The 18,771-nt window shown below is 44.6% G+C and overlaps 1 protein-coding gene across 5 annotated transcripts in view; it reads left to right on the top strand.

The window, feature by feature from the left end:
• The first annotated feature begins 884 nt into the window (after positions 1-884).
• Positions 885-18,771, top strand: part of NDRG4 (NDRG family member 4) — a 65,835-nt gene continuing 47,948 nt past the window's right edge. For 3 of the 5 annotated variants that reach the window (XM_075576546.1, XM_075576547.1, XM_075576545.1), the window contains exons 1-3: positions 885-960; positions 2,289-2,380; positions 10,285-10,329. In XM_075576546.1, coding sequence (XP_075432661.1) covers positions 918-960; positions 2,289-2,380; positions 10,285-10,329 — 180 coding nt within the window. In that variant the 5' untranslated portion in view covers positions 885-917. The other 2 variants (XM_075576548.1, XM_075576551.1) reach the window with 2 other exon arrangements.

Here is an 18,771-nt window from a genome sequence, read left to right as displayed (position 1 = left end):
GCATAGTAGTATATGTATGAGTCACCTTGTGTGTCCCTGTGCATTCAGAACAATGTAGTGTGTGTCCTTGTGTCTTCAGAATAGTCTTAGCTGTGTGTGTCTGCATATTAAGACCTGGATGTGTATTAGGGACAGGTATTGTATTGTATTGTATGTCTTTATTTATATAGCGCCATTAATGTACATAGCGCTTCACAGTAGTAATACATGGGGTAATCAAATAAATAACAGATAATATAAATAACAGATCATGGGAATAAGTGCTTTAGACAGGTCTGAGAATATTCCATGTAATAAGGTCAGGACTGTACTGTAACCTCACAAAGAGCCCCTCAGGACCCCAATACAAAACCTTGTTAAGAACATATAGGATGATGATAGAACTTTGCTGCAAGAAGACCCTGCCTCTGTTTACAATAACCAATACCAGTAGGTAACTGTTAGGACCTGCCCAACTCAACTAATGCCGATAGTCTTCCTTCCCTAAAGTTTTTTTTTTGGGGGGGGGGAGGTCACTTGAGAATGATCTGTTTCTAATATGTCTTTTGTTGGAAGTAAGGTTGAAGTACTGTATGTGTGACTGATGTAAGAACATAAGTGAGGGGTATCTTGCACCCCAATTCTCTGGAAGAGGTATGCTTCTGTCATGCTTCATTAAGAGTAGAGGGTGTGGGGTATGTTTTTGATGTCTTTAGAGAAAGTGTTGGAAGTTATATGTGTTCCCCATATCTCGGGGCAATAAATATGAGCCACTGATGTGTCTGGAGGGTGTAGGATGGGGAGTGAGAGGTAAGTGGTCCTTATGTCTTTGTTGGAGGATGGAGTTGAGGAATGTGGGAGGAGGGGTTCATTATGTGTTTCATTATGTGTATTTGGAAGGAGGAGCCATTGATGTCTTTGTATGTGGAGGGTGTAAGATGTATTCCTCCCTGATATCTCTGTGGCATGGGGAGGACAGAGGTAGGTGTCCCCGATATCTCTGTGGCATGGGGAGGACAGAGGTAGGTGTCCCCGATGTATCTGTTGGAGGAATGGGTGAGATGATCATATCCCCAATAACACTGTGGTAGGAGGGGGTGAAAGGTTTGTGTCCCCATTTTCTGTGCAGGAGGGTGGGGTGAGAAGTACAGCATGTGACCCTGATATCTCTGGGCAAGAACAATTGAAAAGTATGTGGTCTTAATGGCATATAAAATAAGGCAATGTACGAGAGGATTTGTGGAAGAGAGAGGGAGGTTGAGGCGTCTATTACGTGTTAAAGTTTCACTTAAATTTGCATAAAAACTGCGGGATGTAAGTTCACATCTTCTAATTAGTGATGTGCGTATCTTGCACCTCTCAGTGTGACTTAGAAAATGAGTCAGCATGTTGGACCAGCCATCTTTCTGTCTGCCTGTTTGTCTGTCTATCGAACGACCTATTGATTTATGTATCTCTATCTGTCTATAAGCTTGGTTGTATCTTTCTACATCAATTCTGTCTGCCACACCCACTGCCTTTATCTTTTTATCACTTCTAGAGATTTCTATAAATCTGTTTACCTAATGAACAATCTAGCAATCTTTATAGTTATCAGTTTGTCTATATGTTATCTGCAACACAATCTCTAACAATATTCATATTTATCATAATCTATCTGTATCTATAACTGATCTATTATCTGTATATGTAGCTGATCTATTATCTGTATCTATAACTGATCTATTATCTGTATCTATAGCTGATCTATTATCTGTATCTATAACTGATCTATTATCTGTATCTATTATCTGTATATATAGCTGATCTATTATCTGTATCTATAACTGATCTATTATCTGTAACTACATATATTGGTTTATATTAGTATCTATAACGTTTACATCTATATATTTATCTGTCTTTCACTCTGTGTATTTGTATCTTTTCACCTATTTATCTGCACATGCATCACCATTTGTTTACCTATTTGTCTATCCATCTGTAGTAATCTCTCTCCCCCTCTCTCTTTCTATCCCTCTCCCACCATTCTCCCCCTCTTTCTCCCCCTCTCTTTCCCCCGATTCTCCCTCCCTCTCTCTATCACTCTCTCTCCCTCTCTCTATCACTCTCTCTCCCTCTCTCTTTCTGACTCTCTCTCTCCATTCTCTCTCTCTCTCTTTCTCTCTCTCTCTTCATTCTATCTCTCTCTCCATCTCTCTCTCTCACTCCATCTCTCTCCATCTCCCCGTCTCTCTCTCTTCCCACCTCTCCATCTCTCTCACTCACTCACTCACTCACTCACTCTGTTACTATTTCTGTTTCCCTAGGCTTGCTACTGCCAGAGGTCAACATATCTGGGATGAGTGAGCTTCGATTCCCTGAGGAGAAGCCTCTGCTCAGGGGGCAGGACACGGAGATGGTGAGTTTCTTTGGTGCAGTGGGGGATCTTTTTTTGGTTATAGCAGTACGTGACTAACCTTTTTTTTCCTTCTGTGAACAGAAGAAAATCTTGCATTAAAATGGATGATTTGAAAGCCAGCCAAAAAGATTATGCGAGCTCCTTTGATTTAAGTTTATTTTTCTGAGTTCCGGTCCATCTTGGCCATTCCTTCATATATAGATGCTAAGTAACTTTTAAAGCTTTTCACTCCTCTGCCCCTCCTTACATCTCAGCCCTAATTTCTCTCTATGCACCATCCCGGCTCTTGCGTTCTGCTCAAGGATGTCTTCTCTCTACCCCCTTTGTATCTAACGTCCACTCCCGCCTTAAACCTTTCTCACTGACTGCCCCACACCTCTGGAATGCCCTTCCCCTCAATACCCGACTAGCACCCACTCTAGCCACCTTTAAGACCCACCTTAAGACACACTTGCTTAAGGAAGCCTATGAATAGCACCGTAGATATTACTTGGCCCCCTGCAGAAGCACTTACCAAAATACCCTCCTACTGTCGTGTACGTTCCTCCTACATACCAATTAGATTGTAAGCTCCTTGGAGCAGGGACTCCTCTTCCTAAATGTTACGTTTGTCTGAAGCACTTATTCCCATGACCTGTTATTTATATTATATTATTTTTTATTTATATGATTACCACGTATATTACTGCTGTGAAGCACTATGTACATTAATGGCGCTATACAAATAAAGACAAACAATACAAGTAACGTAGCATGAAACGGATGCTCTTTGGCCCTTAATCAGTATGCTTCTCTGTGCCGGAGAACACGTTAGTTCCATTCATTTGAACGGAGCTGAACTCTCCAGCACAAGGAAGACTGGTCCCTGGTCTCAATTTGTGGCACAACATAGGTTTCATACATAGCCACCTTACAATGATGTTTTTGGTCACTCTGATCAAGGTGCTTTGCAGCTATTGTTTCCTGTTGCATCAATAAGCGATTTCAGACATAGTTATAGAAAAGATCAGAGGAGGAGTTACTTGACTCAGCCCAGCATGTGTACAGATCTGCGTGAAACATAAGACAATTGTTAAACCGGGTAGTTACATTTGATAATATCGATTGGGATTTAGTTACATTTGATAATGACGCTGGTGATCCTCGATGCTGGTGAAATTATAGAGCTCACCCAATACATTTCAAGCCCTGCAGAGCCCTTGGAAAATGTATTCTGACGCTGCCCAACCCTAGCTTAGCTGTTTGACGTACGTAACAACGAAATGCTATGCATATATATACTTTTTTGGGTGACGGGGGAAAGAAACCACTTTCTTTAGTACATATATTGTTTATAACATTGCAGTATGACCACTTTTTCTCGTTCCTAAATAAAAAAACAACAACAAAGGATTTAGCCACCATGAAAAGTAAAATACCAAATTTTTTTCACTTAAACCTTCCAAGATTGTCCAGGGTTTCATAGAACACAGGTGATAAAAACACTGCACCAGGCCCATTTGTAGACATGATGGCCTATATTTAGGAAGTGGTGCATTGCTATAAGAAACGGCCTTCTGACCATTTATTTGAAGGTGTCAACAGAAGAAGAATACATATTCCCCAAGCACTCCTGACATGAATATGCTCACCTGGAATGGCCAGCACTCTCATCTATAGAAGGATGAGTGGTCCAATGTCCAAATCAGTGTCGTTGAATGAAGAGGAGGGCATAACGGACCTAAACATAAATCTATTTATTAACCAAATGGTCCGCTGTTTCGGTTGAACAAAGCAACCTTTATCAAGGCGAGGGACCTCAACCCAGACGTGGGACCATTTGGCTAATACATTGATTTATGTTTAAGTCTGTTGTCCCCTCTTCTTCCAACTACTCTTATTATAAAGCGCCACGTATTAAATATAGCAAACGATGCAGTGATTTTATTTAATGCAAAATTGCAGGTTTGGTCAAAATCAACAATATACCTGAATACAAATATATACTTTGTTCTGCTTGTAACTGCCTAACTGACGAAGTGCCAGGGCCCCGTCCAGCACTGGAGAAGAGTTCAGCACCCGCAAATAAATGCTGTCGTTGAAGTGACTTGAAAATAAAGTAGTGGTACTGTTGCTTGCTTGCTGAATACAATGTTACACTGATTAAACAGCGGAGCAGATTGTTCTAACATACACTATATGCAGCATTTATACTATGGAAATATGATACATATTGAATAAGGGACGAAGAATACAATTATTTTACTATACTTTATTGTCAGGAAAAGAGAAGAGGGGTGGGGGGGGGGGCAACGGGAAAGAGAAGGGTGGAAACGTTCTGGAAGAGGGTAAGGGCAAAAGGGAAAAAGGTGGCAGCCAGTGGAGAGAGGGTTAAAAATGAACCAATAAGGCAAGTACATGTCAGATATCGCAGGCAGGATCGGTGCCAGAACTACGTGCTCTTTTGCTATTTCGGGGCATGCCTTATTCATTTGCATAACCCCGCTCCAAACAATTTGAAGCTTGATCAGTGCACTGTAACCCCTTCACTGCCCTAGCGGTTTGCAATACATTGTCAAGATTTTAGCCCCTACGCTGATAGCGGGGTCGGCAACGCATTGCTCGGCAGCCAAGGGGTTAATGGGTTTTGATAAATGCAACTGATCTTACAGAAAGTTATTCCCAGTGTAATGTATGTATCCATCACGCTCTCGGACCTTTTTTTTCCCCCCTGACACTCCTGACCCAGCTGGCCCCGAAATAAGAAAGTCCCCCTAAAGTTAACTTATTTTATTTGTCAAATGGGTTTAACATGGTTCCCCCTTTTTTTTTAATCCAGAGAAGTGTTGTGCTGTGATCCTGCAATGACCGTTAATTCTGCCAGCAACGAACATCTTTGGCTAATCCCTTATGAATTCTTCGCAGGAGGAAGGGGTTTGAATTAGTAGCAGAGTTTTGACATTAACCAATCACAACACTTCATTCCGCTTTGCTCAGATGCCTTTGTACATCATTGGAACATGCGCCCCGGGCCTTTCTGGGACACACCGCACTGTGATTGGCTCAGACTGTTGTCTTGGATACACTGTACCTGTCTTCCACACTCACCTGTCAAAACAGCTTGTGAGAATGGCTCATTCAACCTAATTCAGGCATCTCAACATGTGAAAGCACCTATCAGGGGGTTCCGAGAGGTGGGGGACGGCTGGAGGTATCCCGTGCGTGCGTGGGTAGGGGGCTGCATTGTGGGACAGCATTTAGCATTAGTGGTATTATGGGCAGAGGAGGAAATAATTGTTTAAAAAAATGTGTTATCTTCGGCTAATTGACTTATTTTAGCTAATTCAAAACTATAAAATAATGACACAATTAAGCTGGATCATCAGTGTAACCGCCCCCCCCACCCCATTTATATACTGGGTGATATCGCCCAACTTACCTCAGTTTGCCATCATATGTATGAGGCGCTTTCTGTGAAGCTGTCTTTCTAACATAGACCCCCCTCGGGCAGCTTCATTGGCCGGCCCTAACTGGGGGGGTACTGGTATCGGGTCAGCTTAATCTGCAAGTGACTATGACTGGCCTTTCGTGGGCAGAGGGCAGATTGCTATTTCACACCTTGCATTGGAAGTGGGGAAATGACTTGGACCAAAAAAAAAACAAATCAGCAAGATTGTTTTTTTTGGGGGGGGGGGGGGATTTTAGTGGAAAAGTTCTGACTTGTATGATGACCAGAAACACAGAACTGGATACATCCCATTGTGTGTGCCAAGGGGTCCTCTTCTGAGAGGTGCTATCTTTAGGGATTGATTGCACCTCAACGCAGAGGGATCTTCTGTGCTAAGGGGGAGGGTGTTAAAAAGGTTTGGGGAGATTTTAAACTAGGTGGGAGGGGGGAAGGACAAGACAGAATTGATAGGAATGGGGAAATTGCTAGGGGTCGTGGAGGTACAGTGTGAGGAAGTGAGAGTTTAGCAAGCCGGGGAGGCACCCATATCAAATACAGATAATACTAGACAACATATAAAGACTAATTCCAATTGGAGTAGAAAGGCAGGAGCAGGTAAGATCACAGTTTTACAGACTGTAAAAAAAATTCAATGCATGCTTGCTAATGTAGGAAGCCTGACATAAAATGGGGGAGCTTGAATTAATAGCTGCAAGGGAGCAGTATGATATCATAGGCATTACTGAAACATGGTGGGATGAAACTCAGGACTGGGCAGTTCATTTAGAGGGTTAGTCCCCTTTTTCGGGGGGATCGAGCAAATAGAAAAGGAGGTAAAGTATATTTATATGTTAAACCGGATCTAAAGCCTATTACAAGGGAAAGTGTTTAAGAAGGGAATGATGAAAATGTAGAGACCTTGTGGATAGAAATTATCAGTGGAGGTAAAAGTATAAAGAAAATGTTTGTAGGGATATGGTATAAACCACCAAATATCTGTTGAGATTGAGGAAGCCAAAATACTTTTGCAAACGGAGAACAGGAAAATGTTGTTCACGTAGCCTGATACAGCACTGAGGGGGTTAATTCCATAGCAGCCTGCATGTGGACTTTAAAACTCTTCCCCCCCACACACACATCCCCTAGCCAGAGAGGGGGAAGCCGGAACCCTGAAGGTAACTGACCTCCACGCTGTAATTGTTGTTGGTAAGGGGCCAAGACCCCCAACCCATAGATATGGTGTGTAGAAGTCGCACTCCCTGTAGGAGTTAGGCCGATCTTTGTTTTCCTTGCATCCCTGTTTTTGCTGATCCCCAAGATGTTTATGTTATGAAAGTTGCGGCTAATAAACGCCTGTTTGCTTTTCTCTCAAAAACGTTTCCTGTTCTAAAAATCTCTGCGCACTTCTCCTACATATGGTGTTTGAACTGGGATGAGAGGTGGCCCTTGGATTTAAAAGGGGCCCCGGAGAGTGCCGGGCAAATTTTTTTTCTGCTTTTGTTTGCAACCGTTCCTGCAACGGCGTGAGCAGCAGGCGTGGAAGTGGAAGAACTGCGCGCGGAAGTGACCGGAAATAAAGAGCTACAGATCCAAGCAGAAAAAGTACACTGTGGTGGATAAAGCCACAAATGCCACAGTCTGACTGTGACCCACGCAAGGTACTGATTCCGTGAAGAAAGTCTACTCCATTATGTGTGCGAAAGAAAACAAACAAACAAAAAAACACCACGTTTTAAAATGGCTGCTCAGCAAAAATAAAAAGATTGGTGAGAGGCATGATGGCCAGACAGTAAAAGGTTACAATAGTCAAGACAGGAGAGAATGAGGGACTGCGTTACTTTTAGCAGTAGAGCGACAGAAGAAGTGCGATGTAATGAAGTAAAAAACTACAGGTTTTAGCTACATTGTGAATGTGAAAGGAGAATGTGAGGGAGGAGTCAAATATGGCCGCCTACCCCAGGCAGCGTGCTTGTGAGGTTTGTTTAGCCTGGGAGATGGCAGAATTAAAATGATAGGACCGTTCCAACCTCAACATCATTAATAAACAGGTTAAAAAGCAGGGGTCCCAGTACCGATCCCTGAGGTACTCCGCTCACAACTTTAGCCCAACCTGAAAAAGTTCCAGTTATGACAACTCTCTGTTGTCTGTCCTTCAACCAGTTTTCAATCCAGGTTCAAATATTTTTACTGACACCAAGTTGCTTTATTTTGTACACCAACCTCGTGTGGAACCGTATCAAAAGCCTTTGCAAAATGTTAGCCACCACATAAACTGCATTACCCCGGTCTAAATTCCTACTTACCTCAAAGAAACTAATAAGGTTAGTTTGGCACGACCGATCCTTCATAAATCCATGCTGACTATTACTAATAATTTTGTTTTCCATTAGGTATTCCTGAAATGGAGTCCTTGAATATTAAACGTAATGGTTTGGCTATTAATGAACTTAATTCCTTAAGAACTCTTGGATGTATGCCACCGGGGCCAGGTGCCTTATTTACTTTAATTTTATCCAGCCGCCTGTGAACTTTTTCCTCAGTTATCCAATTGTTCGTTAGTATAGAGGTTGTGGCTTCTTCCTGCGGCACTATTATTGCAATTGATTCTTCCCTGGTAAACACAGAGGAAAATAATTTGCTTAACACCTCTGCTTTTTCCTTATCTCCAATAATTTGGCTGCCCATTTCACACCGAAAGGTTCCAATATTTTCTTTTCAAATTGTAACCCTTCTTATTTCCCTGTATGTGGCAGGGTGGGAGCCTGAGTCCACTCTCCCTTGGTACACCATAGTCAGACTAACCAGACAAAGACGAGACGTGTGTGTATGTATATATGTGTATATGTTTGTGTGTGTATATATATAGAGATATATATATATATATCTCTATATATCTCTATATCTATCTCCAATAAAGAATATCACTTGTGAGCACATTCACATGTCTTAGACAGGTCTGCAACCCTGCCTTTCATCAACCATTATTACCTAGCACTGTATATATATACAGTAAATGATGCGTTGCACTATTATCCCCTATATAGTCCCAGTGTCCATTGCAGCAGTTAAAAGGCCAATGTTAATGGCGGGCGGTGTTGGAGCTCTTGTCTTGGGGTGTAGTCGCGTTGCAGGCCGTTTAAGGATGGAATATTTGTGAGATGTTTGTGTACGTTCACAAAGGATACTTAAAATGGCGGGAACAGGTCTTCCGGCTGTCTGTTATCTGGCCGCGTCTTAACCGCTTGGCAAGTATCCGCTTTGCAGCTTGTGGGGTGACTTCCTCCCACAACTCCCTCACTGGAGCTTAAGGCTATGCGCCCGAGCAATCCGTGAACTCTGAGGCCGCGCTTATAGTGCCGGCGACGCAATGTCGCCCGAAAACAAATACATTGCCGCCGCCACGTGCGCTTATAGTGCGCGCGACGGCGACACAGCGGAAACTGGAAGCCGGCAAAATTTGATTTTTCAAGGGCTGTCGCGTCATGTGACGGCCCTTGAACAAATCAAATTCCCGGAATATCGCGACCCTCCCGCCGTGTCGCCATCGACAGCACTATAGGCACGGCCTAATGGAGAGACGATGGAGAGGCATGGCCGTGACGACCCCAGGCTGGTTTGCCCTCATTGACGCGGCCGCCACGCGAAAAAAAGAAATGATTTGTCTCTTCAAAATTCCTCGCATGCGCGGTCGTTGCCGTCGCGCGCACTATAAACGCAGCCTAAGATGGCGCTGGCTGTCTCGATGTCAGACTGTCAGTAGCTGTCTCTGTGTTCCTCTCTCAGACTGACAGTTGCTCTCAAGATTCTATCCAGTTTTGTTCTTATCCCATCCCATATACCCTGTCACCTGTTGCCAGGCAGATCAGGGATAGTGTCTCTTATTCCTTACCGCCCCATGTGATAGGTGGAGCAGATTAATTCTGTATTGTCCACAGCATACTGTACATATATTTGTAGCTGGGGCTACATAATCTTTTTGTTATTAACGTACTTAAAGAACTTTTTAGGGTTGAGTTTTCTATTGCAGTCCTTTTTTCATTTTCATTATGATTTGCCCTTATAATGGTCTAGTGCCGATGGGGGCAATTTCACAGTCTCAAGAATAACCCTTAGAAATGGGATTCATTTATTCTAGGCAGAGTTCTAGGAAGAAAGGGTTAAGTGACATTCGTCTGGGAATTGGAAAGGACAATGTTCATTTATGTTCATCATTGAGAGATGCTTTCTAGGTCTCTGTGTCAGGATCGGGTGTAACAGGTATCTGCCTGGGAACTAGGTAAGTGACACCAGGGACGGTTATATGCTAATTAAAGGGTTGAATGACGCTATGCAGGTACTTGCAGGGGTGATGCGATGCTTTGCCGGTCCTTAGTAGGGACTGACTTCCGAGATGCTGCTCAGCTGCCTTGTAATGTTCTTAGAGATGAGGGTCGCTGATGTATTGCAGTTGCATATAATGATCTTGTTGCTGTTTCAGGAGTCTGCTGACACCTTTTTGTCTGCCGGGGACACCGACTGGAAGGTAAGTCTCCCACATGTTACATTATTCTTCTGCTTTTGGTGAACATATAACATATAACAGTAGCAGGAGTCAGGGTGCTGTGTGTTCTGTGCTCCTGGGAACGGGGTGCAGCGAGTGTTTTGTGTGCCCGCCTGCGGTGCGCTGTGTGTCTCCCACAACTTGTGATTTTTATGTTTGCACTTCGTTCTAAATCTCATGTTGCTGTGAGTCCTGGGCTGCAGTTGGGAGCTGTGTGTATTATGTGTGCTAACAAGGGCAGGATTCAAATGGTTTTGATCAGGGAAAATATAAGTTACTGGACCAGGTATTGGGAAGTGCACCCATATACTCATCAGAAAAATGCACACCAAATACACACACGCACGCACACAGACTGACAAGCACCCACAAAAACATACATACATACATAAACATACATACACTACAGACTGGCTGGCATCCACAGAAACACACGTATAGTTTAACCAAACCACCGCTCCGCCTCACACACACAGCCTGACCAGCACCCACAGACACACACAGCCTGACCAGCACCCACAGACACACACAGACACACACAGCCACACACAGCCACACACAGCCACACACAGCCTGATCAGCACCCACAAGAAAAAACAGGCACCTTACAAATTAAATGGGGCAAAATTAGGTAAATCTTAGACAGGAAAGGTATACAGGGATATACCAAATAAGTAAACATGGGAAGGATGTTGATCCAGGGAGTAATTTTATTGCCATTATTGGAGTCAGGAAGGAGTTTATTTTTTCCCTTATGAGATATCATTAGATAAGATGTCACTGGGGTTTTTGTTTGCCTTCCTCTGGATCAAAATACTGTAAATACAAATACTGGATAAGTATATATCATCAAAACTTAACATAGGTTAAACTTGATGGACCTATGTTTTTTTTTTTTTTTCAATCTCATCTACTATGCAACTATGTACAGCACCATACACACCGCCTGACCGGTACTGCCAGACACACACACAGCAATACCAGCACCCCAAACAGTGCCAAATAAACAGCCCAACACACCGCCTGACCCGCACCCAGCAACACACACACACACACACACGCACACACTCACAGTGAACTAGACAATCAAGTGTGTACAGCAGGGCCCCGGGTATACGGCGGGTTCCGTTCCAGAAACCCGGCGTATACTGAAAATCGCCGGAAAGCGGATCCGGCGATTTTCACTTCTGCGCATGCGTAAACCGGCATTTTTGCCGTTCTGCGCATGTGCAACCTATGGTATGCGCGCGCAACCTGCGGTCTGCGCATGCGCGCCGGGCGCACCCGCCCGTTCTGCGCATGTGCAAGTTACAAATCAAGATGGCGGCCCCCTTCTCGGTGCCGCCGTATCATCGGATCGCCGAGAAGCGAAGTGCCGAGAAGCGGGGCCCTGCTGTAGAAGACGCTCCTCTTATTTATATAAGTGATATTTACGGTGATTAAATCCCTTAAGGATGCATATATAATACATTTATACTATGAACTATATTAGTGCTAAATATAATGGTAATAAATCCAAATGAAAAACGTGATTAGAAGTGATTTAAATGATCCTAATAATATACAATATCTAAAGTGTAATTTATACAAAACGGCGATTAAAAAAAAATCTGTGAATAAATCAATCATTGAAAATGCAAATGTCGTTCTTCTCAGTGTCTTCAGACGTAGAGGAGCATATAATCTGTGTCTGAAAAAGGAAAAACACGCAAAGTATAGTGTAATATGTATAGTGTAATATGTATAGTGTAATATGTATAGTGTAATATGTATAGTGTAATATGTATAGTGTAATATGTATAGTGTAATATGTATAGTGTAATATGTATAGTGTAATATGTATAATGTAATATGTATAGTGTAATATGTATAGTGTTGGTAAGAGCCATACACTCCCTTTTCCCAAATGGGATATCCATGTTCCTTAAACTGTATCAGCTCCCCGGTGTACTTCCGCAGCTGTGGTTTCAATGGATATATATGTATATGTACGTATACTGTATGTATAGGTGTATTCTCAGGAGACAAGATAACAGTATGATGGTGCAGAGCGTTTTATCTCATTATATGTAAGATTATAAAAGAGGCCCCGGAAATGCGCACTTACAGTGTGTACTCAGTGTGTACTCAGTGTGTACTCAGTGTGTACTCAGAGTGTACTCAGTGTGTACTCACGCTCTTATGCATTTAAATAATTATAACCACATCAGAACGAGTTGGAGTTGGAGCTCAGCAGTGTTCTGGTTATTGCTGGAGCTGGTTGCAGTGTAACTATGCTGTAAGGGGAGCACACAATCTGACCAGCATCCACAGACACACACTGCCTGACCAGCATCCACAGACACACACTGCCTGACCAGCATCCACAGACACACACTGCCTGACCACCATCCACAGACACACACTGCCTGACCAGCATCCACAGACACACACTGCCTGACCAGCACCCACAGACACACACTGCCTGACCAGCATCCACAGACACACACTGCCTGACCAGCATCCACAGACACACACTGCCTGACCAGCATCCACAGACACACACTGCCTGACCAGCATCCACAGACACACACTGCCTGACCAGCATCCACAGACACACACTGCCTGACCAGCATCCACAGACACACACTGCCTGACCAGCATCCACAGACACACACTGCCTGACCAGCATCCACAGACACACACTGCCTGACCAGCACCCACAGACACACACTGCCCGACCAGCACCCACAGACACACACTGCCTGACCAGCACCCACAGACACACACTGCCTGACCAGCATCCACAGACACACACTGCCTGACCAGCACCCACAGACACACACTGCCTGACCAGCACCCACAGACACACACTGCCTGACCAGCACCCACAGACACACACTGCCTGACCAGCATCCACAGACACACACTGCCTGACCAGCATCCACAGACACACACTGCCTGACCAGCATCCACAGACACACACTGCCTGACCAGCATCCACAGACACACACTGCCTGACCAGCATCCACAGACACACACTGCCTGACCAGCATCCACAGACACACACTGCCTGACCAGCATCCACAGACACACACTGCCTGACCAGCACCCACAGACACACACTGCCTGACCAGCATCCACAGACACACACAGCCTGACCAGCATCCACAGACACACACTGCCTGACCAGCACCCACAGACACACACTGCCTGACCAGCATTCACATACACACACGTAGCCATACCAGCACCCACACACTGATAAACACCCCCCACACACCGCCTGAACAGCACCCACCGACACATGCACCCTAACCAGCACCCACAGACTGACCAGCACCCACAGACACACATACACCCTTACTGGCACCCACAGACATACTCACACAGTCTAACAAGCACCCACAGACATACACACACACAGCCTGACCAGCACACACACAACCTGACCAGCACAAACAGACACACACACACACACACACGCACCCTGACCAACACACACAGACATACACACATCCTGACCAGCACTTACATACAGACTGACTTGCAGAATGTGGTGACTGCTGTGAAGTGCTATGAACAGAGATGGCGCTATTTAGTTACACACACACACACACACACACACACACACACACACACACACACACACACACACACACACACACACACACACACACACACACCCTGACCAGCACACACACACACACACACACACCCTGACCAGCACACACACACACACACACCCTGACCAGCACACACACACACCCTGACCAGCACACACACACACACACACACACACACACACACACACCCTGACCAGCACACACACACACACACACACACACACACACACACACACACACACACACACACACACACACACACACACACACACACACACACACACACACACACACACCCTGACCTACACACACACACACACACACACACACAGCCTGACCTACACACACACAGCCTGACCAGCACACGCACACACACACCCTGACCAGCACACACAGACATACACACAGCCTGACCAGCACACACAGACATACACACACCCTGACCAGCACACACACACACACACACACACACACACACACACACACACACACACACACACACACACACACACACACACACACACACACACACACACACACACACACACACACACACACACACACACCCTGACCAGCACACACAGACATACACACAGCCTGACCAGCACTTACATACAGACTGACTTGCAGAATGTGGTGACTGCTGTGAAGTGCTATGAACAGAGATGGCGCTATTTAGTTAAAGATATACTGTACTGTACATGAAGCAGAAGAAAAACATTTTTTCTCCAGTGGAGGGAGAAGAGGATTTGCTATGAACAGCTCAGCAGCACCTCCCATGAACCGAACCAACACGGTGATAACATATATGGTACAGGTGTTATAAATGCTTACAAAATGCGTGGTCTTTATATACATAGTGTGTGTATATGTATATGTATGTGTGTGTATGTGTATATATATATATATATATATATATATATATATATATATATATATATATATTGTGCTGCAGTTTTCTATTACAATGTAGCAGCACGAACCCAGATTCTCTGCTTCTGGGAGAGTGCAACATCTTCCTGCCATCTCATTGTACTTAAAGTCAGGCCAGCCCCAACGCAATTACCCATCTCCCCCTCCCCCAGAAACTGGGTGCTGTGTGGGTGACCAATGCTCACAGGATCAGGGTGCTGTGTGTGACCTGTGCTCCCAGGATGAGGTTGCTGTGTGTGACCTGTGCGCCCAGGATCAGGGTGCTGTGTGCGACCTGTGCTCCCAGGATCAGGGTGCTGTGTGTGACCTGTGCTCCCAGGATCAGGGTGCTGCGTGCGTCCTGTGCTCCCAGGATCAGGGTGCTGTGTGTGACATGTGCTCCCAGGATCAGGGTGCTGTGTGCAACCTGTGCTCCCAGGATCAGGGTGCTGTGTGCGACCTGTGCTCCCAGGATCAGGGTGCGGTGTGTGACCTGTGCTCTCAGTATCAGGGTGCTGTGTGTGACCTGTGCTCCCAGGATCAGGGTTCTGTGTGTGACCTGTGCTCCCAATATCAGGGTGCTGTGTGTGACCTGTGCTCCCAATATCAGGGTGCTGTGTGTGACCTGTGCTCCCAGGATCAGGGTGCTGTGGGTGACCTGTTGTAGAGGGAGAGGGGGGTTGGCCCGGTATTAAAGGGGTTGCACCCCATATGGCCACCCCCTGACCTCACCAGGGAGGCAAGGGGTTAACAGGTCTGCGGTCCAGCAATGTGGTTTACACCATGTCATGTCAGGAAAATGTATGTTCCCCTGTTCCCATGTTTCATTATAATCCTGTATTTTAATGTTTTAAAGTGCATTTCTGTATCTCCAGTTCTGGAGGTCGCAGAGAGTTGATATTTGGCCAATGTGTGGAGTCACTGTAGGCATTAAGAACTGGCAAATTTCGACCCACTGAGCCCACCAGAATGGAACTTATTAATATGTGTAGATATTAAAGTGTATATGTATTTTATTTTGGGTCTGTTCTGAAAATGCAGACGCCATCTGCTAGGTTAATAGGTCATGAAGGGCAGTCGGCTGATTAGCCTAAGCACGGTGATCAAAAAGTTAACTGCCCTGATTGTTTACCCAAAGTCTAAAGATTAAGTATTAATCAACAGACTCTGCCAGTCTAATTGTTACCTGAGGTTGGAGAATCATCAAACTGGAGTGGTTTGTAGTGTTATGTCTACACCTTCAAACAATGCAGATACTTCATTTAGTAAACTGGTCGTCGCCCCTGATTTAATTATGGGGCTACCCATAGAGTCCCAGTACACATGGGCTAATTAGCTGGGGGGCATGGGTTAATCTGTGTCTCCACGTTAGGGATTGGATACAGATAATTGTTCACCAATAGTCTGTATTCAATGTTAAGAATAGGGTTACACAGGTATATAAACTGTGTCAACCCTACAGTTTTTAGTTGTTCTTCTGATTCCACCTGGGATGTCACCGGATTGCTGGAGAATTGCTAGCTGATACTTCTCCATCCCCCAACCCTAAGTAAGTGTTACCTTCTTGTCTGTTAATTGTACTATATTGCTGTGTTCACCTTTTCTAAGGAATAAATATATTTTATTATATCTAAGTCTCGTTCAGTTCAACCCAGATATTTGGTGTTCATTATATCTTGTCATAAGCTACCGTGACACCTGTGCTCCCAGGATCAGGGTTCTGTGTGTGACCTGTGCTCCCAATATCAGGGTGCTGTGTGTGACCTGTGCTCCCAGGATCAGGGTGCTGTGTGTGACCTGTGCTCCCAGGATCAGGGTGCTGTGTGTGACCTGTGCTCCCAGGATTAGGGTTCTGTGTGTGACCTGTGCTCCCAGTATCAGAGTGCTGTGTGTCATGTGCTTTTATGAACATGGATGGGGACAGGGCCGGCTAGGATGTTTGCCGGGCTCGGTGCAGGGACATGTGCGGGTCCTCGACTCTCACCTTCTCCGGTGGCCTCTCCTCAGTGTCCCACCTTCATGGCTCCATGACGTCACATGGCAACGTGTTGCCATGGTTATGTGATGCTGCGGCGTCATGCTGGCATGTCAACGCGTCGCCACATGGCGTCTCGTTGTCAAAACAATGACGCTACAAGGATCAGGGTGCTGTTTTTTCCTCCCAGTAGCACGGGGCTGTGTGTATTAGCCATGTGCCGTGTGCTCTACTGTATGTGAATGTCTCTTCACAGGTGCACACTCTGCATGAACTCCAGTGACTGCCTGTTATAGGCTCTGTGACCTTTCCGTGCTGGGAGTCTCTCCTTCCTCCCCATGGAGAGACCGAAAAATGGGACTTGATCTTTGCCACTCTCTATCTTAACACCTTGATCATATATCTTTGTTCCTCTCTGTTCGGTAAAAACAACACTGTATATATTAACCTTCTTAAGCAGGAAGTCATTGTTCCATTGAGGAACACTTATTTGTTTGACAAACTGGTCACTTTTGGGCTACTAAAGGTTTAATATATTAATAAGTTCTACCTTGTTAATATGATGTGTTATTATCACCTATTCTAGGTTGGCTACTCTTATTTTGCCGATTTTCTATAGTGGTCATATCGTAGGGTTGCCAGGTGTCCAGTATTCAACCGGACTGTCCTGTATTTGGACACACTGTTAAATGTTTTGTTTAAAGGGACAGTGTACCCGCATGTTATGTTGCTGTGGAGAAATAAAGCCACTGAACGTTTTCATTATCCTGAAACTATACGTGTGGACTGTTCCCTGACCTCGGCTACAGGCCGTCCTGCCACACTAACCCTATAATGAGATTGGAGATGGTGTGAAAGGACCTCCTTGGCTTCTGATCTATGCACCAAAATTAACCCCTTCGTTGCCAGAGGGGCCTACACCACGTGGCGGGTCCTGCTGGCAGCGAAAAGGGTTAAAGTGACAGCATAGCGTTTGGCTTCCTTATACAGAATCAGGCGCCCTTTAATGAACGATTTACTTATTTGTATCTCATGGGAAATGAATTAGCATCACTTTTTTGGGGGGGAATGAAGCTTATGAGTCGGTTCAGTTTGCGAATCCCTCACTCTCTGCACCAACTCCAATTACGGTCTGTTCTAGGCTCCGTGACATTTCCCGGCTCGGAATTAACGATGCCGCCCTAATTACTTTGCAAACACCGGAACGCGGCTAAGATAACTATTTTGATTACCGGCGAACGGCTTTATCACCAAATGACGCTAAAAATTGTAAAAACCCCATCCAAAGTATTTTTGTTTACCATGGTAATGTAAAAAGTAAAATAAAAATGACTGGTAGCGCCGCACGGAGTCCGGGGGCGCAAAATGGCGGCCATTGGGATAGAGCATGAGGGGCTGATGTTATATTTATTTATTTTATTTATTTATAAAATATTTTACCAGGCAGTAATACATTGAGAGTTACCTCTCGTTTTCACGTATGTCCTGGGCACAGAGTTAAGACAAATAATACATGGTTACAAATACAGTTACATAAATGAACAGGGTATACATTATATATATATATATATATATATATATATATATATATATATATATATATATATATATATATATATATACATTATATATATATATATATATATATACTGAGTTAAGTTATGGTGAGTAAAAAAAAGTGACAAAAACCCTCCACAGGAAAGCAAATATGCAAATATAGCTGCATGCTCATCTGCATGTCTTAGGCAGGTCTGCAACCCCACCTTTCCCCATTATCACCCAGCATACAGCACTTCCACTGCAGCAAGGGATTCTGGGAAATGACATGCAAATGAGCACACAGTGTCACTTTTTGCCTCAATAACCATTTTTAACATGGTTCCCTATAGCTTAAGCTTGCTGCATGGTCACAGCTTTGAGCACAGCCAGGGT

This window comes from Ascaphus truei, chromosome 19 (genome assembly GCF_040206685.1).
Source record: "Ascaphus truei isolate aAscTru1 chromosome 19, aAscTru1.hap1, whole genome shotgun sequence".
NCBI lineage: Eukaryota > Metazoa > Chordata > Amphibia > Anura > Ascaphidae > Ascaphus > Ascaphus truei.
The sequence above is the reverse complement of the archived record's forward strand: the minus strand, read 5'-3'. Positions and strand labels throughout refer to the sequence as shown.